At 36.3% G+C, this 26,488-nt stretch overlaps 3 protein-coding genes across 10 annotated transcripts in view; 1 reads left to right on the forward strand and 2 right to left on the reverse strand.

Annotated features, from left to right (window-relative positions):
- The window catches only part of LOC101901129 (proton-coupled zinc antiporter SLC30A1), a 33,095-nt gene extending 17,064 nt beyond the window's left edge, over nucleotides 1-16,031 (forward strand). For 2 of the 4 annotated variants that reach the window (XM_020034700.2, XM_011298315.3), the window contains exons 2-10: nucleotides 9,981-10,167; nucleotides 10,241-10,365; nucleotides 10,427-10,524; nucleotides 10,592-10,713; nucleotides 10,789-10,917; nucleotides 10,996-11,142; nucleotides 14,005-14,117; nucleotides 14,179-14,422; nucleotides 14,490-16,031. In XM_020034700.2, coding sequence (XP_019890259.2) covers nucleotides 9,991-10,167; nucleotides 10,241-10,365; nucleotides 10,427-10,524; nucleotides 10,592-10,713; nucleotides 10,789-10,917; nucleotides 10,996-11,142; nucleotides 14,005-14,117; nucleotides 14,179-14,422; nucleotides 14,490-14,684 — 1,350 coding nt within the window. In that variant the 5' untranslated portion in view covers nucleotides 9,981-9,990 and the 3' untranslated portion in view covers nucleotides 14,685-16,031. Of the gene's footprint in view, nucleotides 1-5,553; nucleotides 5,760-7,449; nucleotides 7,471-9,980; nucleotides 10,168-10,240; nucleotides 10,366-10,426; nucleotides 10,525-10,591; nucleotides 10,714-10,788; nucleotides 10,918-10,995; nucleotides 11,143-14,004; nucleotides 14,118-14,178; nucleotides 14,423-14,489 lie in introns of those variants that run through there. The other 2 variants (XM_011298316.3, XM_059119645.1) reach the window with 2 other exon arrangements.
- Nucleotides 16,032-18,998: 2,967 nt separating this feature from the next.
- LOC101889166 (phosphatidylinositol N-acetylglucosaminyltransferase subunit C) lies at nucleotides 18,999-20,178 on the reverse strand. Its single transcript, XM_005177645.4, has one exon. The coding sequence runs from the start codon at nucleotides 20,067-20,069 to the stop codon at nucleotides 19,224-19,226; it is 846 nt and encodes a 281-aa protein (XP_005177702.2). The 5' UTR covers nucleotides 20,070-20,178; the 3' UTR covers nucleotides 18,999-19,223.
- A 1,914-nt stretch (nucleotides 20,179-22,092) lies between these two features.
- On the reverse strand, nucleotides 22,093-25,945 carry LOC101901293 (unc-112-related protein). Of its 5 annotated transcripts, none has more exons than XM_005177630.4 (3): nucleotides 25,065-25,533; nucleotides 24,871-24,980; nucleotides 22,093-24,768 (listed from the first exon to the last, which is right to left on the reverse strand). In XM_005177630.4, exon 3 carries the CDS (start codon nucleotides 24,733-24,735, stop codon nucleotides 22,594-22,596), a length of 2,142 nt encoding a protein of 713 aa, XP_005177687.2. In that variant the 5' UTR covers nucleotides 24,736-24,768; nucleotides 24,871-24,980; nucleotides 25,065-25,533; the 3' UTR covers nucleotides 22,093-22,593. The 5 variants fall into 5 exon arrangements, with proteins under 5 accessions (XP_005177687.2, XP_058975631.1, XP_011296619.2 ...); XM_059119648.1 differs by having other exon boundaries at nucleotides 22,093-24,811; XM_011298317.3 differs by lacking the exons at nucleotides 24,871-24,980; nucleotides 25,065-25,533 and adding an exon at nucleotides 25,807-25,945.
- Between the last annotated feature and the right edge of the window lie 543 nt (nucleotides 25,946-26,488).

The raw sequence follows: 26,488 nt of genomic DNA on the forward strand, positions 1-26,488 counted from the left end.
ATCGGAAATTTACGTCCCATTTTATGAAAGTTAAAATTATTCAAAATGTTCACCCTTTGTGGGGGAGGTACTTGATGGAGTGTACCGATATTGTCCGTTTTCGCAGCTGACCTGGCACTGATGGAAATGTTTGGATTTGCAAAGTTGGAGCAAAATCGGAGTATCTTTTCTCTTTCTGTGCAGTAAAATATATTTTTTTTTTTTTGAAAATTTCGACCTTTTTGTGGTGGTGGTACCAGTAGGAGTGTGCCGTTGTATCCCATTTTCACAGCAGATCTTGTGTTAGTAAAAATAATGGCATGTGTGAGAATTGAAGAAAATCGGACACTTACATCACATTTTATAAGAGTTATAATTATTCAAAATTTTGACCCTTTGTGGGGGAGGTACCTGATGGAGTGGACCGATATTGTCCATTTTTGCACCTCACCTAGCTCTGATGCAAATATTAGGATTTGCAAAGTTAGAGCAAAATCGGAGTATCTTTCCTCTTTTTGTGCAGTAAAATATTTTTTTTTTTTTGAAAATTTCGATCTTTTGTGAGGGAGGTACTAGAAGGAGTGTGCCGATATATCTCATTTTCACAGCAGATCCTGTGTTAGTAAAAATAATGGCATGTGTGAAAATTGCAGAGAACCGGATGCTTATTTCGAAATCTCGGAACTCGATCTATGTTGGAGAATAATATTACGATTTACCATATTTGCATCAAATCGGATACTCCCTTCGAGAGTTATCGTGCACACCAGCCAGACAGACGGAAAGACGGACACCCTTAGATGGACTCCAAATGTTCTGAAACGGATTTGGTTCAAAGAGTCCCAGGGTCTAAAACCGTTATTTCGATAAGGTACGTTTTGGCCGTATATATCCTCTTTAGCCATATGGCTGAGGGTATAATTATATAAATGTTGATATTTGATATAACCTAATCCCAATTTTTACATATCTTTTTTATATATATTTTTTAATCTTTTTAAACTTAAAATATTAAATTTCACATTTATTTCAGTCAAACAAACATACATGGCCTTGGTACACTTAATGGAATGTGTCCGAAATACCTTGGCGTTGTTGTTGTTGTGACATTTATGTATTTACAATGCAAATGCTGTGTGTCTCGAGAATGTTATGTTTAAAATTTGTGATAACATGGTTCGTTGTTTATCTTATCAAAATATTTCTACGGCTACGACTACTACTGCAACAGCATCTCGAACAAAAGAAAACCTCCTCCTCGCCCCGTACCCTTACCCAAAACGATAGTAGCCTTTTTTTTCCATTCCATTTCATTATCTCACGTAGCCTCCTGAGAACGTGATTTGTCAACAGTTTTCTTTTGAGGATGTGTCTGTCTGGGAGGAAAAATGTTTTATTTATTTGCTCTGTTGTGAGAGGGGGGATGACTGGACCTCAGACGACCAAGATCCCCAACCACATTTATTAACTAAAATAACTTAGATGTTATAGGTAATTACTTTCTACATCGGAGAATTGCCGGGGAAGCAGCTGGAGGGTGTTGTGTTCCAAATATAAAACCTTAAGGCAAAAGGTAGGCAAGAGGGGGGAGATTTTGTCCGCTTTTTGCTTTACTTTTCAAGGTCTGCCTTCTCCATAATTATGTATGTACAACGTATAGTACACCAGCACCATCACCACCGCCACTACTATCACCGCCAACAACAACATCACCTAAGCTTCGTTGTTGCATATTTGCTCCTATTTTTAACTGGGTTAAGCAAATATGTATTCATGCAGATTTATTGTTTTAACACAAAACAACGACAACAACAAAATAGATACAACAGCAGCGATGTCGTCTCACTTAGCCTAAAACTATGTCATCTACTTAGAGATTACTTTGGTGGGTCGAACTTTCTTTGTTTTCTCTCTTAATTTATTAAAATTCATTTTTAGAATTTGTAGAACACCCCACTTCGACGGGTTAGCAAAGTAATTATTGACAAAATGTTGCAATCTGTTAATGACCCGATTTTAAAAATTATTACTAATAGCAGAACATTGCTATTGATTTTTTTTTTTTGAGTAATCAATCAATCGCAAGGGCCTAACGATAGCAGCAGCAAACATTAACTAGGCCTTTGTTAGTATTTGTGTTTAACACGACACCCTATTTCAAATCGATATCGAATTTCAAGTCATCATTATTTACTTTGGATTCGAGAACGTGCCCGTTGTCAAAGGGAGATAGGTTATCGGGGAATGTCGAACAAATTATAAAATAATAACTGTTAACAGTTTTAAGTAGAATAATTTGAGAAAATTTATTTATAATGGAATTAGCTTAGTTGAGGTGAATTACGAATCAAATCGAAACGATAGAATAAATGACGGAAGTATTTCTTTTCCGAAATGATATTTCCTGATAGTTATGTGGCGTTTCCACTGCACTTGATTCGCTCTCTATTCGTTGTTTGGCCCTTAACTATGAAAAAACTATCTAATTCTTCACACAAAATTTCCTGAGCGAACACTCATATTTGTACGTTGTTCAAATCAAATCACTCTCAGAACAACGAAAAAATATGTCCCATCCCTAACAAACGAGAGCATTTATCGAAAAAATAAATTATGACATTTAAAAATTAAAAATAGGAAAATTTAATGAAATTTTAAAATTTTTTGGAAGACTGAAAATTATGAATGAAAACAACAATGTTGAATGGCGTATGTACATTCAAACGAAAGTACATTTTGTTTTCTCTCTCATCCGAGGTGCGCATTTTGTCCACGAGTTGAAATTTCCACAGAAAACTGGAAACAAAAGATGCAATATTTTCAAAATGTTTGTGTCGGCAGAAAAAAAGTTTAACAAGTGTCTCTCCAGCAGAATTTGAAAATAGAAAAATACTAAAATATGTCCAAAATGTCAACATTTACACAAAAAGTTGAAAACATGAATGAAAATTGTAAAATTAATGATATAATAAATCTTTGGGAGGAAAACAATAATTCTTCTATTCATATTAGTGTGAATTTAATGTATTTTCCTATAAATTCCCATTTAAATTAAACAAACAAAATTTTTGAAAAAAGGAGATATTTTACTATGAATTACGAATCGTGCCGTATGAACGGGTTAATTCGTGTACGTGATTTTGAGAGCAAACAACGTCATTCAATTTATCGTGTGAACATGCTATTAGTCATTATATGGATTAAAATGTGCTATCTAGCCTTGATTACACGAGGCAAGAATAAAAAATAAATACAGAGAAAATTCGATAGAAAATTAGGGTTGCAAACCGAACCGAACCGAACCGTGAACTAAACCAATTTCTAAAAAAATCTGTTGATCAGTCAGTTTTACCGACTGCTGCACAGTGTGAGATAAAAAAATCCGAAACAAAGTCAAAATCCATAATTTTTAAATTTTTTTAAATTTCATTGAATGAAGGCAAAAAATTTCGGAAATAGCTTAAAATTTTAGAATAAGTTTAGATTTGTTCGAGTTGGTCACCTTTGGCACGAATTATGGCCTTCAAACGGCCAATGAAATCGTCACACGCTGCCCGAATGTTGCTCTGCGATATTTTGGTCAATTCCCGGCGAAACGCTGCTTGAGGTGATCGACACTTTGGTATTTTTTAGTGCCAACCTTGCTTTTCAAAATACTCGAGGCACAATAGTCCAACGGATTGGTATCCGGAGATTTTGGTGGCCATTGTGCGCTGGAAATGAAGCGAGGAAACTCATTTTGTAACCATTCTTGGGTGGCGCGTGCTGAGTGCGATGGTGCTGAGTCCTGTTGGAATTTCCAAGGTCTGCGACCAAAATGTTTGCGTGCCTCACTCCAGAATATTTTAATCCGAGCGGAGAACGACCATCGGCTGTTATGGCGGCCCACACCAACACCATGGCCAGCGCTTGAGTTCTGGTGGCCAACCGAAGGTGGTGCACTTTTTCAGCTGACCTCTCTGGCAAGTAAACATGATCATTTTGTTAGTTGTCAAACAGCTGGACAACGAATGTTTCCTCATCGGAGAAAACCAAATTCGGCAGTTCACCACTTTTGGCCAAGCGAAGCAACTCTTTAGCTCTTTTGAGTCTTTCTTTCCGTTGCGGTGTAAGTTCTTGCACTTTTTGGAATTTCAATGGCTTTACCCCGAGCTCATTTTTCAATATTTTTCGAATGGAATATTGCGATATGTTCAGCTCACGAGCCATTTTTGGCTCGTGACTTTAATCATGTCGCCTCTTTACTTTTCGAACCATTTCTGCTGATGTTGATGTTTTCTTCCGTCCACTTCCTTGACGTCGAGCTACGCTACCAGTATCACGGTAATGAGCGATGGTACGAGACACAAAAGATTCATTCCGATTTAAATGCTGGGGTGCTCTAACGATAGCCACTTGCGGTTTTCCAGCCAAATATAAAGAAATCACGCTATCACGCTTGAATTCCATCACGAATAACCTTTTTTCTGGAAAATGCAAAATGCTTTTGTACTCTTGTAAATGAGCTGTCACTGGAATAATTTTAACAGCTGTCGGACGAGTGGCTTAGAAATGACAACAGTCAGAAGTTGGTTGCAGTTTTTTTCCTCTCGCCCTGTATAGTAGTTTATATCGTTGTGCCTTGGTTGCCAGCCTGACTTTCGATTTTATGGTACCTGATTCGAGAGCTATAGGAGAGTTTCGATGCTTCTACAAACATCCCAATAGGTTTAATTTCAAAACTTTTCTCCTTTTCTATTTTGAAATACCAACAACCTAATCCCTTGTCCATTGGCAACAACTATTTTTGTCATTGTCCTTAACTAATCAATCATGACTATATAATTTGTATGGACAACTAATCTGAGAAGCTTTCGTCAGAATTATATTTATTTCAAATACTTTTTATACTCAAATACATTGTTTATATAAATGCATTTATATTCACATTCAGACATACCAACTATTTGTCGATATTAAAAGAAATATACACATTGCTATTGATGCATCATCAAGATATACATATGTATGTATGTGTAAAAATATATATGTGGAGATATTAACAATTACAATTTTGTATAAAATTGTTGTAAATGTATTAACAATAAAATGAAAAAATAAATCACAGAGAAATTTTCTCAAAAAAAGAAACACCGACGATAAATAAATAACAGCAAATACAATATTCTGATGAGAGGCCAAGGAGGAAGGCATGGCACAAAGAGGAAAAAATTAAACAAAAATTGATAAATAAACACAATCGGTTGCTGCCGCCGCATTGTGGTGACTCTTGCCAATGCCTGCTTGGTTTTGTTGTGTGGTGCTGTCGGCATAAACAAAAAAACGTGATATGATGTGTGCGCGCCGCTTTTAGCATAAGGCGGCGGGGAGCAATATTGCTCCCCGTAAGCGGTTGTTTGTCTCTCTGTGAATGACTGCTATTGTTGCGATTACTAATATTATTAAATATTTTAAGTGTGACAAGTGCAAAACCAACAAACAAAAAGTCAACTCAAGTCGTTTTTGTGGTGTTGTTGCGGCGCTGACAATGAGAAACTCTTTTCTTGTTGTTCTTCTTGTTATCAAAAAATAAAAGCGAAACACTGAAACCAAAGAGAGTTCATTCCAATTGAGTTGTGTTCGCATTGGGGTTTAAAGGTGGCGACGCATCTAATTAATGGGCAATTAATTGAAATAAATCAATAACGAAAATAAATAAAAAAATATACAGAAAAAGTGAAAAAATATATATGAACCTACAAATTTGTGTATGACAGTGTAGTGGAATTGCTGGTAACTAAGTAAGTTTATAATAATTTATTTATTATTTTTGTTGAATCTAACTTTGGAAAACAACTGCCATGCTAACTTCATGAAGTGATGTTTTGGTGTCATTTAAAAAAGAACAACATTTGTGAGTTCCCTCTCTTGCTCTCTGTCACTCTCTCCACAACTGGAAAAATAACTAAAACAACCTCGTCAACAAATCAAAACATGTCATTAAATAAACCACAATGAAAAAGTGTTTACAAAAAATAAGTTAAAAAGTATCAGTCGGATTTGCCGACATATGTACTCCGCCTAGCCATGAGTTATGATTGTTCTAATTGCTGATCCTTTATGGTGGAGGTTCAGAAGCAGTTGGTCAATATTGAACATATATTACAACGTGCCAGATTTCGAATATATCGACTACTTTCTATGAGATATGTGGTGTGTATTGTATTTTACCTGTCACTCTGTTGCATGTGGTAAAAAAGATGCCAACCCATATCACTTGTACCTATGATTGACTTATTTGTATATCAAGTGATATAATTATCCTGTCTCTATTCTTTGTAAATTAAATTAAATATTTTTTAATAAATAAGTGACAAACTCAATATTCTCTACACCCATCCCATGTTTTTTTCCTCATCCCTTTTTTCCATTTCTAATTGATTCTATGTGCAAATCAAATTTTAAATCTTATTACTAATTCGATTAAAACTTACAGTCGCTTGTACCTGGGTCTTACCACATAGAAATCAAACTAAGCAAACTGAGAAACAAACAATTTTGCCGCCAGAGAGTACACTCACTCTCTTGCATGGGAACTAGCGGGTGTGTGTTTCTTGTCATTTATTTAAGGGGGAAACTGTTGGCAATGCATTTGTACATACATATATTTATCTATTACGATAGAAGATTACAATCAAACCCTGTTATTAATTTGGGAGTCACGATAATTTTATTGAAAACCAATATCTACAGAATAATGCTGAACATTTTACATTTTCTTTCCCCCTCTCTCTCTCACTCTCTTTCAAAAAAAACGCGGGTTTACTTTCATAACATTTTTTGTAGGAATCTACTGGAAATAATAGTACCCTTTTTTATTCTTTTTATACTTCATGCATAGTTCCCCCATAAGTGGAGCATACGGAAAGCTATTCTTTCTAGACGTTTATGTCTGTTTTCTACTTTATTTCTTGATATTCAATAGAAATCAATTAATTTCTTGATATTCCACTAAAAAATTGTTGAATTTTGTGTTGTTTCCTGCTGCCTCCCCATGGAAATGCTTTGTCGTTACTACCAACAACAAAGAACAAAACAACATTATTACGATTTCTATTTTGTTGTACATCCTAACAAATGCATAAATGCCCAAAGCACACCCTCCCCCGCCTCTCGCTATTGCACTCATGTATAAAATATATTCTAGTTTCCGAAACAATTAAAATGCCTTTTAGCATTTCAATTTTGTTTTCTTTTTTATTCTATTTTATTTATATTGTTGTTATTTGTTGTTGTGGTTATTGTCATTTCCTTACCTTTTGTTTTGTTTTCTTTTTGGGACGCTTAGTTTGCATTTTCTTGCTGCCCCAAGAGCACCATCAGCAGCAGGTGTTGTTCAATTATATTTTGTTTCCATATAAGTTCCTCCTAGCCTGTAATAAGTCGTCGTGGTCGTAACCTTAGAAGAGTTTTTTGATCTGTATTGGACAACAAAACTATGGAGCTTTTTTTGTATGTTTGTTGTGATTCGTTTTGATAAATTTCATTATATAAATTGAAAGGATGAACAAAATCGTATTTCCTTTATATTAATAAAAAATATTAAACACATTTTCTTTTTTGAGAGTCTGAGACCAGAAGATTCCTACAAAAAAAAGAAAAAATCAGCTCTTTCAACAGCCAAATACGTTCCACTTTTTACCGCTCAATTATAGAAATTATGTGAAAATAATTAAAAATTAACAATTGCTGTCCACGCTGTCCACCATTTACATTGTCATCACATGCTTGCCTTCATGCCACCCTAGTGTCAAAGCAAATTATGGTTTTATCTCTTATCTACTACACAGAGAGAGAGCAAATTAACGTCAATATACAAGGAACCATCGTCATTGGTAGAAAACATGGTCTGTATAGGATATGATAGATAGTAAGCTAATAAATTTGATTGCAAATTTTATATACTTAGATGTATACACATATTTATGCACGTTTATCTTATGATTTGATAACGTTCTACATATGTACATATAATTATTAACAACATGTGTAAAAATGAGAGATAATACAGGTGTTAAATTCGACCGGCCCGAATTGTATGTGCCCTCCGCCATGAGAAAAATCCTAAATTATATCAAAATTCTGGGATAATTAATATATCTCTTAAAGCTATAGAAAAGATTAAATAAGTTAAAAAGTATCAGTCGTTTCTGCCGACAGGTGTTTGTATACCCTCAGCCAATGTTCAATTATTTAAATATATTTTGACTTTTGTTATGATTATTCAAATTGTTGACACTCTATGGTGTAGGTTCCGAAGGAATGGGTCAATATTGACCAATATGATATAAATGTTGCGACGTGACAGGTTTGGACTAAATATATGAGATATGTGATAATTTTTGAAAATGTTAAAATGTGCGAGAGATACCAGATATAATCGACCAAAATATTCAATTTTTATACTTCATCTCATACGATTAAATAATCCTTTTGGTTATTCAAAAATTTTACCCTTTGTGGGAGAGGTACCAGAAGGAAATGTCCGGTCTCTACCATCTTCATAACAGATCTTGTGTTGATAGAAATATTTAAATGTGCAAAGTCCGAATGCAATTGGATGTTAATTTCGCGTTTTATGAAAAAAAAAAAAAATTTGACCCTTTGTGGGGGAGGTACCAGAAGGAGTGGACCGAAATATTCCATCTTCACACCTGACCTTGGATTAATGAAAATATTCTGATGTGTGTAATTTGAAGATAATCGGACACTTACTCCACATTTTATTAGAGTTATAAATATTTAAAATGTTGACCCTTTGTGGGGGAGGTACTAGATGGAGTGGACCGATATTGTCCATTTTCTCACCTAACCTAGCACTAGTGCAAATATTCGGATGTGCAAAGTTGGAGCAAAATCATATTATCCTTTCTCTTCCTGTGCACAAAATTATTTTCTTTAAAAATGTTGACATTTTGTGGGGGAGGTACCCGAAGGAGTGGATATTGACCATCTCCGAACTCTAAGTTTATTACTAATATTATTTATTATTACGCTGTACCAAGTTTGGATCAAATCGGATACTCCCTCGATCGCTAGATCGACTCCAAATGTCCTGAAACGGATTTGGTCCAAGTAGAGAGATCTAGGTTCTTAAACCATTATTTCGATGAGGCACATTTTGGTCGTATCAAATGACAAATACCCCCTTTAGACACATGTCTGAGGGTATAAAAAATTGGATATCATTTCCCGATAGCGCTCACCATTCACAGTTGCCTTACGATCCGCAGCATCTTTAAAGAAGTACAACAAAAAAATGTCACCAGCCCATAAATCGCATCAAAGTGTGACTTTTTCTGGATGAATTTCATAGCTTTTGCAATGCTTCTGGCTTAACATCTTGATCGACAATTGTGCTCATTTACGCACCCATTAAGCTAAAAATCAGCTTTGTAACTGCACCCCTTTTTTTGATAAAAAAAAACGGATTCTTCGACGACCAACTTTCAAAGAGCCCATTGACCAAAAATTCTATGTTTGGGTAGGTCGTCCGTTCATTTGTAAGACGATTCATGGTTAAATAATAGACGAAACTGAAGATGTTAAAAGAGGACCTTATGTTAACACAATCCAGGGATTGATGAAAACTTTGGTAGTTACTTTTTGCTCTGTTTTGGAAATCTTTGCACTCAGACCATTAGAGATTTTGATTAAATCAACCAATCTATTACAACAAAACTTATATCAATACCGCTGAAAATTGGCGATTTATACTCATGGTTTCGTTGGTGAAAATTCTGATTAAGTCCCTGCTTCTGTAAGACGATATAAAAGTGAATTCGAAATGAAAAAATAAAACATTCAAGATTATGGGGTGTCCTTCCTACTTCGCTTTCGTATCGTCATACATATGCAAGACCTAAGTCGTATCCTTTATACCTTGCAAAGATTTCCTATTATTTTTTCAAAATTGCATCATGAACTTTATCTAATATGTTATTTTCTTTCCGTTTCTTTAGATTTGCAAAAATGGCCAAATACTCAGGTAAAAAATGCCGCCTGCTGTCAATGATGATGTTGACCGGCTTCTTTTTCTTTGTGGAAATCATTGTTGGTTATGTGACAAATTCGATGGCATTGGTAGCTGACAGTTTTCACATGTTGGGTGATATAGCCGCCTTAGTAATATCATTTTTATCCATTAAGGTGAGTCGTCCAATACATTTCGGAAGGACCCCTATAACCATTATGGTCTAAAAATCTATTTTTCCCCCTGCAGATGTCACCAAAGAAATGGTCAAAAAACACATTCGGCTGGGCGCGAGCTGAAGTTTTGGGTGCCCTGGTGAATGCTGTCTTTTTGGTGGCATTATGTTTCAGTATTACCATAGAAGCTTGTAAAAGGTGTGTAAGATTAACGTTTTTAATAATTTTGTATGCAATTAATTGTTTTTTTGATTTTTAGATTTATTGAAGAAGAAACGATACACGAGCCTAAATTGTTGGTTGTTGTGGGCGCCTTAGGTTTACTAGTTAATGTGATAGGACTCTGTTTACTTTATGGTATGCCATTTTAAATTTATTTTTCTCCCGTAACTCCTGGTAATTTGTAACGTATTCAATATTTTAGAACATGGTGGACACCATGGCCATTCACATGGTGGTGGTTTGAGACGCAATCACAGTAGACTAACCGAACTAGCCAATGTTGATGATGGTGAGGGCAATGAAGATTTTGCTTATGAAAAACAGGTATTTCTCCCCCACACTCTTTCCCGCCTAGATTTCAAGAAAAATCTAACAAAACTATTATGTTTTTTCTTGCAGAAGGAAAAACAAATGAAAAAATCCAGCCATGGTCACAGTCATGATCCTGGCCAAATGAATATGCGCGGTGCATTCTTACATGTGTTGAGTGATGCTTTGGGTAGCATTATTGTTGTTATCAGTGCATTGGTAGGTTAATCTCCCCTTTTTGCCATAAAATGCCACAAACGTTGTATTTAACATCATTGTATTGTGTCAACATTTCAGGTCGTTTGGAAAACAGAATGGAAATATCGTTATTATATGGATCCAGCCTTATCTATTGTCTTGGTGTGTTTGATTTTGCACTCCGTCTGGCCTTTATTGCGTGAATCCGCCTTAATTCTGTTACAAACAGTGCCAACACATATTCAGGTAAATAATAAAAATAATAATAATAATATTTCAATTCAAATCTTGGCAAGAAAAATGATACGGGGATATGTTTTTTAAATTTCCACAAAAAAGTTAAGATGAGGTTTTTAAAAACGGGGGTTATTGTCCTGGCTAAACTTAACAATTGTTAAGGGAACTCGAACCTTAGGAACTGTTGCGTTCAAAGAAATATTAAGATTTGCCAAGTCTTAATGGAATCGGGTGTAATTTCGTGTTTTATGAGTTTCACGGATATTCAAAATTTTGACCGTTTGTGGGGAAGGTACCAGAAGAAGTGGACCAAAAAATCCCATGTTCTCACTAGACCTTGGGTTAATAAAAACATTGTGATTTGTGTAATTTGATGAGAACCGGATGCTTATTTCGTATTTTGTGATTGTTTTGTTATCCAAAACTTTGACCCTTTGTAAGGAAGTACGAGAAGAAATGGTCCGATCTCTACCATCTTTATAACAGATCTTGTGTTGATGGAAATATTGAGTTGTGCTATGTCTGAATGGAATCGGATGTTAATTTCGTGTTTTTTGAGCTTTATGGATATTCAAACTTGTGACCCTTGTGGGGGAGGTAAAAGAAGGAGTGGACCGATATATCCTATTTTCACTCCAGATCTTGGGTTAAAAATAATATTCTGATGTCTCTAATTAGAAGAGAACCGGATGCTTATTTCGGATTTTATGATCGTTTGGTTATTCAAAACTTTGACCCTTTGTAAGGAAGTACGAGAAGAAATGGTCCGATCTCTACCATCTTTTTAACAGTTCTTGTGTTGATGGAAATATTGAGATGTGCCAAGTCTGACTGGAATCGGGTGTTAATTTCCCGTTTTTAAGATTCATGAAACTTCAAAATGTTGACACGTTGTTGGGGAGATACTAGAAGGAGTGGACCGATATATTCCATCCTCACTACAGACCTTGGGTTAATAAAAATATTGTGATGTGTGTAATTTGAAGAGAACCGGATGCTCATTTTGGATTTTATGATCGTTTTGGTTATTTAAAACGTTGACCGTTTGTGGGGTAGGAACCAGAAGGAATGGTCCGATCTTTACCATCTTTATAATAGATCTTATGCTGATGGAATTATTGAGATGTGCCAAGTCTGAATGGAATCGGATGTTAATTTCGTGTTTTATGAGCTTCATGGGTATTCAAAATTTTGACCCTATGTGGGGGAGATACTAGGAGTGGACCGATGTATCCCATTTTCACACTAGACCATGGGTTAATAAAAACATTGTGATATGGAAAGAGTGGTTCGATTAGCCCATCTTCGAACTCGATCTAAGTTTGACAATAATATTACGATGTACTAAGTTTGGATCAAATCGGATATTCCCTTCGAGAGTTATCGTGCGCACCAGCCAGGCAGACAGACGGACGGACATCGCTAGACCGACTCCAAATGTCCACAGTCTACAGTAGTCAAGAACGCTATCACGCCACCTTGAGATCAAATACCTGATATTGCAGTGGCCAGGTCCACGTTTTCGTATAGCCCCCATATAACGATTTCTCCTGATATTCGGTATTTTGAAGATTTTAGCGACATTATTCACCGGAATTGTTTCAAATTTGGTATTTGAAGTTTGTAATGAATACTACAGCCTAAGACGGAAAATTGTCTTTGCAGGTCCACGTTTTCGTATAGCCCCTATATAACGGTACCTTCCCGATATTCGGTATTTGGATGATTTTAGCGACATATTCACCGGAATTGTTTCAAATTTGGTATTTGAAGTTCGTAATAGATACTACAGCCTACGAAAGAAAATTGTCTGTGCAGGTCCACGTCATCGTATAGCCCCCATATAACGCTTCCTCCCGATATTCGGTATTTTGTTGGTTTTAGCCACATTTTTCCACGGATTTGTTAAAAATTGGTATTTGCAGTTCGTTATGGGTTCTAGCTCTAGTGGCGGAAAATTGTACATATAGGTGCACGTTTTCGTATAGCCCCGGTACCTCAAGATATTTGATATTTTGATGTTTTTTTTTGCCACATTTTTCCACGAAGTTGTCTAACAATTGGTATTTGTAGCCCGTAATGGGTTCCAGCTTCGGTAGCAGAACATTGAATATCTTGGTCCAGTTTTTTCTATAGCGCACATATAACGCTTCCTCCCGATATTCGGTACTTTGTTGGTTTTAGCCACATTTTTCAACGGATTTGTCTAAAAATTGGTATTTATAGTTCGTTATGGGTTCTAGCTCTGGTGGCGGAATATTGCATACATAAATCCACGTTTTCGTATAGCCTTCATATAACGCTTTCTCCTGATATTCGGTATTTTGTTGTTTTTAGCCACATTTTTCTACGGATACGTTTAAAAATTGGTATTTGTAGCTCGTAATGGGTTCTAGCTTTGGTGGCAGAACATTAAATATCTTGGTCCAGGTTTTTCTATAGCACACATATAACGGTTCCCTCGGATATTCGGTATTTTGAAGATTTTAGCCACATTTTCTAATAGATTTCTGTGAAATTTGGTATTTGTACTTCATCATGGGTTCTACAAACAATGTCCATATTGGTCCTAGTCATTCTGGTCACGAACTTTTAGTATGGTCCCCCAAATAACAGCTCCAACCTTTCTCCTACCGATCTTACTGGAGTTTATAGTTTAAAGTGGAATAGTGGTTTGAATCCAGAAACTTTTGCCTAAAAATGTTTTCTGAACCTGTTTTCTGGGAGGGTATTAGACGAGAAAAGTCGCCAAAGTAAAATTGAAGTTTTCAATATTTTTTTTTTTTTTTTTCAATGTATCCGACAACTTCGTTTAAGACTGTCTCCACTTATTTTTATTTAATTTTCATGTTTTACCTTTATACATTTCAGGTTGATGCCATACAAAAACGTTTATTGGAAAAAGTTGATGGCGTTTTAGCAGTCCATGAATTTCATGTGTGGCAATTGGCTGGTGATCGCATCATTGCATCAGCACACATTAGGTAAATATGAAGAAATAGCATAAAAATTGAGTTACTTACCAAATTTTACATTTATTTTCAGGTGTCACAATCTTTCGGAGTACATGAAAATAGCCGAAAAAGTCAAAGAGTTCTTCCACAACGAAGGCATACACTCGACAACAATACAGCCGGAATTCGTTGAAGTCGATGGCGGCGGTTGTATTATGTCCGATGGTACATCTAGTCTAAATATGAGTGGTTCAGATTGTTGTGCCCTAGATTGTCCACCATCAACAGACAATGGTTGCGTTAAGGCAACTTGCTGTCAAAATAACAATAAATTGGTGAGTATGGGTTGTTTTTGAGTAAATTTTAAACATTTTTAAATGAAAATTGTGTTTTTTGTTTTAGAACCAATTACCCTCACCGACGGGTTCACCGTATATGTGCCGCCAAAGAAATTCAACGCGCAATGCCAACGATGTAGAGTCGGGTTCTCTGTTGGATCCCGTTGCCAATAGCAGTGGTGGTGGCGGCGGCAATAATTCTGGTGGCATGCCCACCGGTGGTAACTCCACAAATCAAACAAATGGCGAAGTAGTTTGACAGAATTCACTGAACTTAAAACAACAAACACAACTGAAACAGAATATATCGGCACATAATCACAATCATCACCTGCATAAAAGTAATCACAAAAGTCATCAGCAGCATCAACATCAGCAGAGCTCTTTTTCATCGCCATCTTCATCCAGTTTAGTAGCTAATAATAGTAATAATAGTAATAAAACAAAAGAAAAGCCATTAAAAAATGATGATCAGCGCGTCGATCATGATGATGAGGATGATTGCGAACATCATCAGAAGCCTGAAAACAAAGATAACTATTTTACGCTGCCCCACAAAGACTTGTTGTCACCGACCACAACGCGTGATATTTATGAAAACAGACTTAAAACTGCACAAACAACAACAACAACACCATCTGTTGGAACTGCAGCAGCAGCAGCATTATCATCGTCGCCGCCCATGTCTTCGTCTTTGTCCTCGTCGTCCTCCTCAAAATCATCACCCCATGGACATCAGGGACAAATTGCAACCACCACCGTTACAGCTCAAAGGCGTCGTGATTTAAAGCTCAGGGCTGAACAACAAAATCATGAACAAGTCGAGCTTAATAAGGCCTCTCTTAAACATGGAGATGAAGTGGCTTTGTGAATCCATAGCTACATCCATACATACATGCATACACACATATATCAATACACCCAACCAACCACCATTTCTTCCTTCATTCTATAATCTTGTCATCAAATGTTGTCCCCCCTCCCTCCCCCCAAATAGAAATGTATTTACTGAAACTAACAAAAACAAAAACAAAAAACAAATATTGAATTGACCAATAACATTTATTAAGCAAGATTTTTTTATTACCAAAAAAAAAACAACAATAACAAAATTGTAAAGTTTGCGTAGTATAAATTAAAAAAACAAGAAATTTAACAAACAAAACGAAAACCATAATTTGTTGACTCTAGTTATTTATAGTTAAAACAAAAACCAATAACAATGAAATTTATTAAATTAAAAAAAAAACGATAATATAACCAAAATTCTGTTTTTTTGTACAAGAACAAATATCATATAGAATTAGTATAATTAAGTTTTGTTTTTTTTTTTCACAAAAAGAAAAACATAATTATAATAACGAATAAAATGACTTAAATGAACTTAAGTTTAATGTAAGGTGTGTGTTTTATCCAAAAACAAAAAAAAAATACAGAATAAATAAAAGAAAACCACATCAACATTACTTTCCCAACAAAAAAAGTGCGAGAGCTGTGTGTTTATTAAATTAAATTATACATATATATATATATTTTAATTAGAATTCATCTTAAGTATTCTGTTGTAAGTCAAAAGTAACAAATGAACTTATTTATATATATATAATATAAATAAAAAACGATGTATTTAATATTTCCCTAAGATTATGTTTCTTAAAAATATATGTTTCCTTCCTCTTTGTTTTTCCCTATATATTCTTCACTCCGTTCTTTTCTGTTTTGTTTTTCCTATACTTTTCAAGTATTCCAGTTTTGCTTTAAGTTTAGTTAAATATATATATCTATATACATACAGATATTTCGTTCACAGATTTTGTTAATGAAAAAAACACAAAACAAAAAGACGCTTTTTGTAGAAAATAAAATAAAAAAAAAACAAACTAAAAAATATAAATTCAAAGTTGATTTTCGTTGAGGCGTTTTTTCGGAGGCACCACATATTGCAGTAGGCGCAATATGTAAGAATATTGGTATTGGTTATCTTTTTTGCAAGACCTATTGTCGTTGAGTTTAGATAAATCTTAGATGGAATTTGTGCCAGTTTTGAAAGGGAATTTCGTAGATTTGTTAGGTCAATTTCAGAGAGATTGTCGTTGATTATGTAGGGTAAAATAAATTTTATTTATTTATTTAATTTATTTTCAATTTGTACAGAAACCAAGCCGACAGGGCCATGGACGGTTCAAAAAACTTCTATACATGACTACTCTAAATGTTTCTTTTTATAACCCTCAGCCATGTGGCTTCAGAGGGTATATATCATTTGATTGGGCCAAAACGTGCCTTGTCGAAATAGCTGTTTTAGACCCTAGGTATCTTTGGACTAAATCCGTGTCGGCACATTTGGAGTCGATCTAGTGATGTCCGTCTGGCTGGCTGGTGCATACGAAAACTCTCAGAGGGAGTATCCGATTTGATACAAACTTAGTACATCGTAATATTATTATCAAACTTATTTCGAGTTCGGAGATGAGCAATGTCGGTCCACTCCTTCTGGTACCACCCCCACAAACGGTCATAATTTTCAAAAAAATATTTTCTGCACAGAAAGAGAAAGGATGATCAAATCCGTGTCGGCACATTTGGAGTCGATCTAGTGATGTCCGTCTGGCTGGCTGGTGCATACGAAAACTCTCAGAGGGAGTATCCGATTTGATACAAACTTAGTACATCGTAATATTATTATCAAACTTATTTCGAGTTCGGAGATGAGCAATGTCGGCTCACTCCTTCTGGTACCATCCCCACAAAAGGTCGAAATTTTCAAAAAAAATGTATATTTTCTGCACAAAAAGAGAAAGGATAATCCGATTTTGCTCCAACCTTGCAAATCCTAACATTTGTATTAGTGCTAGGTCAGGTGCACAAATATATGTTGTAAGAGTCCGATTGTCTTCAAATTACACACATCAAAATATTTTTAGTAACCCAAGGTCTGGTGTTAAGTTAGAATATATCGGTCCACTCCTTCTGGTACCTCCCCCACAAAGGTCAAAGTTTTGAATAATAAAAACGATCATAAAATCCGAAATAAGCATATGGTTCTCTTCAAATTACACACATCACAATATTTTTATTAAACCAAGGTCTGATGTGAAGATGGAATATATTGGTCCACTCCTTCTGGTACCTCCACCACAAAGGCTCAAAATTTGGAATACTCATGAAGCTCATAAAACAGAAAATTAACATTCGATTCCATTCAGACTTGGCACATCTTAATATTTCCATTAATGCAAGATTTGTTATGAAGATGATAGAGATTCGACCATTCCTTTTGGTACCTCCCCCACAAAGGCTCAACGTTTTGAATAACCAACACAATCATAAAATCCAAAAATAGCATCTAATTCTCTCCAAATTACACACATCACAATATTTTTATTAACCCAAGGTGTGAAGATGGAATACATCAGTCTACTCTTTCTGGTACCTCCACCACAAAGGCTAAAAGTTTTGAGTATACATGGAGCTCATAAAACGCGAATTAACATCCGATTCCATTCAGACTTGGCAAATCCCAATATTTCCATCAACAGAAGATCTGTTAAAAAAATGGTAAAGATCGGACCATTCCTTCTGGTACCTTCCCCACAAAGGCCCAATATCTTGAATAATTGAAACGTTCACAAAACTCGAAATAAGTATCCGATTTTCCTCAAATTACATATACCACCATATTTTTATTAACCAAAGGACTGGTGTGAAGATAGGCTATATCGATCCAATCCTTCTAGTACCTCCCCCACAAAGTGTAACATTCGATTCCATTCAGACTTGGAACATCTCAATATTTGCATCAACACAAGATCTGTTATAAAGATGGTAGAGATCGGAACATTTCTTCTGGTACCTCCCCCACATAGGGTTCAAGATTTTGAAGAACAAAACCAAAAATCTGATATAAATATGTCATTTTTTGGATTTTATGATTTCGCATACAATTGGATATAAATGTTCGATTTCCTTCAAATTTTGTACATATCAATATTTTTATTAGATGAAGTATGAAAATGGAGTACTTCTGTCCGCTATATTTGGCACCTCAGGCATATTTCCACATTTTCTACAAATTTGCACATAACTCATATAAAGTATAGGAAGTAGTCGATATGGTTCTTATCTGGCATTTTGTAATATTTATATCAGTCTTATGTCAGATACAAATTGGTCAATATTGGCCAACTGCTCCGAAACCTCCCCTATATCCCTCCGGCAGAGCCCTTACTTGGTCACTATGTTTATAACCTACACCACCAGGTGGACAGGTTATTATGTCTTTGTACATTTGTTCGTAACAGACAAAAGGAAACGAGATAGACCCATAGTACGATTTTGATGATCTGCATAGAATCACATTTTGAGTCGATTTATGCATGTCCGTCCGTCCGTTTGTCCATGTATTTTTGTAAAAAAAAGTACAAGTCGCATATTAGCCATTTCGGAGAGACTCAGAGGGCCGAGAATCCCTGACTACTTCGGTGGTTTATAAAAGTCGTTATTTATAAGTTCAACTCCTTGTAACCTATGAAAGTTCCCCTAAATTACTGAGCATTACTAAAAAATACCGCCATTTATAAAATTTATAACAACATATCTTAATCTTTATTAATTCTCTAAATATTTGTACTAGTTTACAAATAAGAATCATACATACATATATACATCATTCAATAAAAATACGAATATTATCTTCATTTTATACAATACTCAAAAAGTTCTATTAATTACAAATGCAGTCTTTTTTCGTTGGAATCGCAATTGATCAGTGGCAGCCGTATGGTTGGAACATATAATGCTATAATTTTATATCTATATTATCGTCGGTGGTTTCTTCAACAATAGCCTCGTCCCATGGTCCATGTATGTTATGTTTGTGTCGTTGTTGTATTACAAAAATGCAGGGACATACAAGGTTCACGAATCCAGTTACCGAAACATAAATCCACAAAACATTTATCGAAATTGTCCACAAGCAATAGCAACATGCCACAAATATGGGCAGCAAAAAGTAGCAACGCCAATATTCTCGTGTCACAATCGGATAGAGGACAAAGAATATAGCCGCCTCGACGAGTAAAACAAATGCATGATATGATGTCGATAGACGAGAAGCCAAACAAATTGAACCAAAGATGGCAGCATTCACCGATATTGCTTTCGAGACCATGGCCACGGACAGGCCATAATCACAGAACAACACATTGAACAGAAACACAATAAATGTCATGGAGAATATGGTGTCCGTTGATACCGCATCTGTTAGGGTATGTAGTACGGGAGCCAAGAGGAAACCAAATAGCAGCACTGTCATTAAAGTCTTCGAGTCTTCCAGGACCATTGACAGGGTTAATATTCTCCAACGGAAACAAACATACCCGGCCACAGTCAATACAAATGATGGTCCCAAAATAGCGGTGGGTGAGACCTTTTCACTGTACAAAACATAGAATATTATCAGGAATCCGGTGATACACGATATTTGGTTAGTTAGTACTGTAACGCCTCTTATCACCTCGCCCAACGTATAAAAACGAACATTGAGATTTGTCCGTAAATCTTTGAGGAATGTTGGGTCTGTATAGTTATCTTCGTATTCATAATTTTCATATAGATTTTTTCGCCAAGGTTTCCGTGTTGTCATTTGTTTAAAAAAATAAATTTTAATTGAATTAATTTAATTAGTTCTTGGTAAAAAGAAGTTTGTTTATTTTTTGTCTGTGGCTGTCCGTTGCGGTAAGGATTTAATTCAAAATAATGTTCACCGAATAGAACTATGGGAACTAGTTTCACACCTTTTGTTCATTTGCAAATTCATTCAGTTTTACCCAAAACGACTAAACTACAATAAATATCTTAAAAATTTAATAACAAAATTTTATAGGCTAAGAAAATACATAATTGAGTGTAAAATTATATTTATTTTGTGATTCTGATGAACAATTTCTAACAGCTGATGATTAAAGCTCAGAGCCAAACCATATCGTCGGCGTCAGCTATCAAGGAATTTTTCACATCACATTAGGTGTGTACGATAAAAAAATTAAATCCTAACTTTTTCGAGCATTTATTTTCAATAATTATAGAATTAAAATTTATTCAAAATCATACCTTTGACTACATCTCATTGTCAAAAGGTATATTCATAAATCCATTGTATCAGAGATGGGAACCTGTTTCTAATTAAGTTAAATTTGACAAGGTAAACTACAGAAATATATAAAGTTGGATACTATAATTTTAAATGAGTATGGCCCATGGTAGAACAATATAGGTAGATGCACAAAAAAGTATTTAAACATACAGGGTGAGATAAAAAAAACTGCAACAAAGGCAAACGCTATATTTTTTACATTCTTTTAAATTTTATTGAATGAAAGCAAAAATGTCGGAAATAGTATTAAATTTTACAATAAGTCTAGATTCGTTGTGAATTGCTCATCTTTGGCACGAATTATAACCTTCAAACGGCCATTGAAACCGTCACACGCTGCCCGAATGTTGCACTGCGGTATTTTGGCCCATTCCCAGCGAAGCGCTTGCTTGAGGTGATCGACACTTTGGTATTTCTTAGTACCAGCCATGCTTTCCAAAATACTCCAGACACAATAGTACAACGGATTGATATCCGGAGATTTTGGTGGCCATTGTGCGCTGCTGGAAATGAAGCGGGGAACCTCTTGGGTGGTGCGTGCTCAATGCGATGGTGCTGAGTCCTGTTGGAATGTCCAAGGTCTCCGGTCAAAATGTTTGCGTGCCCAAGGCTTTAATACACCACCAGAATATTTTCGCGACAATATTCGGCATTTATTCTGATGCCACGCTCGATTAATACAAGCGGAGAGTGACAATCGGCTGTTATGGCGGCCCACACCATCACCATGACCGGCGCTTGAGTTCTGGTGGCCAACCAAAGGTGGTGCACATTTTTATCTAATCTCTTTGGCAAGTAAACACGATCATTTTGTTTGTTTACAAACTGCTGCACAAGAAATGTTTTCTCATCGGAGACGGAGAAAACCAAATTCGAAAGTTCACTATTTTCGGCCAAGCGACCAAGCAACTCTTTAGCTATTTTGAGTCTATTTTCTTTCTGTTGCGGTGTAAGTTCTTGCACTTTTTGCAATTTCAATTGCTTTACCACCCCAAGCTCATTTTTCAGTATTTGCCGAATGGAATATTGCGATATGTTCACAGCTCACGAGCCACTTTTTGACCACTGCTATCTGGTTTCGATCAAGTCGCTTCTTACTTTTCGAAACATTTCTGCTGATGTTGCTGCTTTTTTTCATCCACTTCCTTGACGTCGGGCTACGCTACCAGTATCACGTAATCGGTAACGAGCGATGGTACCAGAACCAAAAGATTTATTCACTTTTAAATGCTGGAGTGCTCTAACGATAGCCACTTGCGGTTTTTCAGCTAAATATAAAGAAATCACCCTGTCACGCTTCCAATTCCATCACGAATAACTTTTTTCTGGAAAATTCTCACCAAAATGCTTTTGTATGCTTTTAAACAATATAATGAGCTGTACCTGGAATAATTTCAACAGCTGCCGGACGAGTGGCTTAGAAATGACAGCAGTCTGAAGTTGGTTGCAGTTTTTTTCATCTCACCCTGTAATTCTCCTTTAAAATACCCTCCAAAATAAAAACCCAACATAATATGATTTACAATAATTTATTAGAATCGCAATAAAAAAATGTTTCAAATTCACACACACACATGTATGCTTTTGAGTTAGTTTTCAAAATCATTACTTACATAGAAAAATTCATTGTAAAACATTAATTGATTTATTTTTTACATAACATACATACATATATTTTATATGATAAAATATTTTAAATTAAAAAAAAATCTTGGGTTTCATTTGATTAGAACTTTACGGATCTTAATATTTGATGGTAGTCTGAAGTAGTATTGTAGGTAGTTTCATAATAATTAGTACACAATATATATGTAGTAGGTAGGTAGTTAGGTAGTAAATTGGTAGGTATACAAAGTTATTTGGTTAAGATAATAATAACTGAAGAATATTGAAACCGGACATTGATTAGTATCATCAACATGCATTAGTTGTGCTTGGCACATTTAGAATTTACTATTTTGGCTCTCCCCATTTGGAGACCGCATAAAACTAGATGACAAACGTATTGCTTGCTTTAAACCCAGCCGCCGGTTAGCTTGTGGAACATTTCCTCGTTGAGTGTCTGGTTGTTTTCCTTAGAACGCATCGACATGAATATGTAACCGCCAATAAATTCGTGCACCACCTTACAGTCGGCCGATTGTACCGAGAAGACGACATTCTCATCGTGGAATTGAATCATCATGCACTTGATGCCCCAATTAACATTCCATGCTTTCATAGTATTGTAGCGCCAGGTCTTGATGTGATCGCCTGTGTTCAAGTCCATGCGCATAATGCGATTGTGGGCAACACCCAAGAGTTCTTCCTTCTTATGACCATCGAATTTGATAACGAAAAATGACACACCAAAGTTGGGCAACGATTGCCAGGCCTGTATGTATTTCAACTTTGAGTCGATCAGCGAAAGTTGACTCACGTTTGCATGTGCTTCGAGTATACGATGAGCGGCCTTGCTCGAAAGCTTTCGCAGCATTCTTGGTGACAGGTATTCGTTGGCATCGATGGAACGAGGGTCAATGTTGACCGCCACTCCGTGAGCAGGTTTTTGTAAATTCAATAGAGTTTTGATATTCGAAACCTCGCTTTCGTACGAACTGTCGGCCAAGGAGCGTCCCTTCGATGCCAAACGGCAAGCAGCCATCCATTTGACATACTGATCCTCATTTTCACAACGTATCCAAACTTCACTGTTGGGACCATTACCGCCCTCGGGTGGCACCTCTAGACGTATGGAAAACTTACCCTGTGACAAAACAATGTCTGGTGTCACCTCACACCCTTTCAGATTTATGGTAATTGCCGGAGCTGCACGTCTTGATTCTTCTGCACTTTTGTAGAGATGCAAGTGCAGATCTCGGTATGTAAAGTAATATCTTTTGTAACCCTTCAGCGTGAACTTTCGAGGCTTCAAAAAACTCAAATAGTCCGATAGCTCAGGTATCTTTGTAATATTGGCATCCGTACTTGTCTGGCCACCCTCCAAAGAGATTTGCAATTCATTTAGGGCCGAATCAATGTCATCATCTGTTCCCGCACCATTGCCGGCATGCGATGAGTCAAGCCGCGAAGAATCCATGCCCTGATAGGTTTCATTTTGTTGATTGATTTGGAATTGCAAGGCCGCAAACATTAGACTCTCCTCATCGGTGCAATCGATTTCTTCGTTCAGGATCGACCACTTTGCCTGTTCATATAATTGATTGATACGCACCTGATCGTATTTGGGATTTAGATCGAAGAAAGTGTAGTATTTGTAGCGTAGACACAGGGTGTCGTATTCGCGTATCCCCTGCTCCATAATAGAAAGGGAGGAGTCTAACCAGCCGACATTCATTCGAGCCTTTTCAATCAAAGTTTTTGGACGCACCAAACGTGATCTTACATCTGGACTGGGACAGCGTGGAGAGGCGGCCAAATTCTCTTGGAAATCTCCTAGGCTTGAACCAGAATCATATGTTGCATAGCCATTGCTGCTAGCTTTCCAGGTTCCAGTTGGCGAACCTATGGGTGTACCGGGTGCTGTGCCAGCTGTTCTACGCGGTGTTGTGCCATACGGTGAGACTGGGGCACACAGGAAATTACCATTCTGTGTACGATCCAGGCTACCATTGCTACCACGATATGCGGAGTTTAGCGGTATAAAGGAATTCGTGTCTGGAGCTGGCTGTAAATACACCGTGCCATTGGGTTCAACGATGGGCACCTTTTTGGGAGGAAATTTGCCAAAGTTTTTCTTCAAATGCTCGGCCTCTAGGGGTTTACAAAACGACAACTCCTCTGGGTGACGTATATCCAAGTCTTTGCACAGATTAACAACGGCAGCAAAGGTTTTTGCCGAATAATCCACACGACAATCGAGGTATCGCAGATCGGGTAGCTGGACACGCAGTACCTTGTGCATGGGTGTAAAATGCAGCAACGTGTCAGCTTGTACACCCACCTGATCCAAGGTCGATCGTGTTCGCGTCAACCAAATGTTCTTCTCCGGCCACCACAGGGCGTGATCCGACCAATCTTTGGGATTCTCATTGTCGGCCAGTTGCAGCATTATGCCACCAATATGCTGATCTCCCTTGACCCTGAGGTGCTTTTCCACCTGTAGATCCGTAATGAAGATCCTCAGATTCCATGTATTCTCACCAACGTGAATCATTTCGATGAGCTATACCCCGTTCGTTCGCAGTATCTAAAATAAACAAAAACACATTTGTTGTTTTGATTGCCAATATCTTAAAAAAAAAGAGAAAAATAAGAAGAATGATGACGTAATTTTCAGTGTATATCTTACTAAACTAGTATGTATGATGATTGCGCAGCTGGCTGGCTGGCTGGGTGGAACGGAACGGAACACTACTTCACTTAGAATGTTTTCGCAATTCGAGCAAAACTTATCATCTCCTGTACAACGTAGGTACAACAACGAGAACAAATAAAAATGTATGTTTACAACACAATTGAGTATTTGTTGTAATGGATTATTACTCCCACAAACGGCTGCTCCACTTTGATACCAATTCCAAAGGGGGACTAAAGCACAAAGTGCATACAATAGTAGTCTAGATTATTTATTGGTTGGGGGGGCTATGGCCTCTTGTACTACTCCAAGGTTATCTTCTCTCCATGGAAAATCAGCAACGCACACGCTATTTCTCAATGCTGTTGCTCAAAACAACGTTCGAATGAAATCCGCAAATTTCTACAGCACTGACTGATCAGTTTCACTCACTACACAAAACAAGCAGGCAAACACAAATGGCAAATGCCATGAATACCGGATTGGAATTGGATAATGGCAAAAATGAAAGTACATAAAATCCAGATCAAAGCATCCACACAACACAATTAATTCATAATTCAACGCGCACAGCACACCACTGAATATCGCCCTTTTTAATTTACACATTCTCCTCCTCCGTCCCGTTGTTTGCTTGCCAATATCATTTCAATCATATTTCACTATTAGTTCCACCACCATGAAATTATGTGTTCTTGATTGATGTTGGTTCTTTCCTTACTCTATTTTTCTTCTTTTCCTATGTCGGACACTGGGTGGTTTTTTGATTGTCGTCTGCCGTCTGTTCGATCGATGTTTGCTCTTCGGTGGTGTATTCAATTAATTAAAAATTTAATTTACACGATGACGCAGTTGTTGGGAAAATGTTTATTTTTCTCCCTCAAGCTCTGTCTGACACTTATTTTTAGATGAAGAGAGAAACAAACCAACCTGCACAATTTTATTCCATAAAAACCTCTCTGCGAGTAATAAGGGATTCTTAGGTCGACTGATCGACTTGCTCAACAAAGAGTGACAGATCATATGTAAGAAAATATGTCGTCTAATGGCTCCTTTAGCAGTAATAAGCTTTCTTTCAATGCCATGGAATATTCAATAGAAGGAAGGCAAAACTACATCTAATGGAATTTAACTATGACAAGAAACGTAAAATGTAAACAAAACAAAAAATGTAAATTTTTGGAATTTGGATTATTACCATGGCAAAACAATAAAGGTAAACTTATTTGCTAAATTTAATCTGGCAATACTTTAAATAAAATCTATTCTCATACCTAAAATATTTTCGTATGACGAGTGGCAGATTTTACAAAAATAATAAATAATCTTTAAGTTCCGGAAGTCATGTCCTAAAAACATATACATATCTTAAGGTGGGAATATATAAAGCACTTATTTGACTGGCTTAAGGGTGGAAATACGTAAAGCGCATATTTGCTTTATTTTTTATTTATCTTTTTTTTTTTGCATCCAATTTTGAATAATACTCACAGAAAGCAGTCATAGACTCAGGGCTGTATTTCAGTAGTTTTATAAATCTGTTTTTGCTGCTTTTAAAATTCTTTTAATAATTGTTCAATGACTTTGGGTGTTGAAAAAATATTCTTTTAAA

The sequence above is a fragment of the Musca domestica genome, unplaced genomic scaffold (assembly GCF_030504385.1).
Source record: "Musca domestica strain aabys unplaced genomic scaffold, Musca_domestica.polishedcontigs.V.1.1 15, whole genome shotgun sequence".
NCBI classification, from domain to species: Eukaryota; Metazoa; Arthropoda; class Insecta; order Diptera; family Muscidae; genus Musca; species Musca domestica.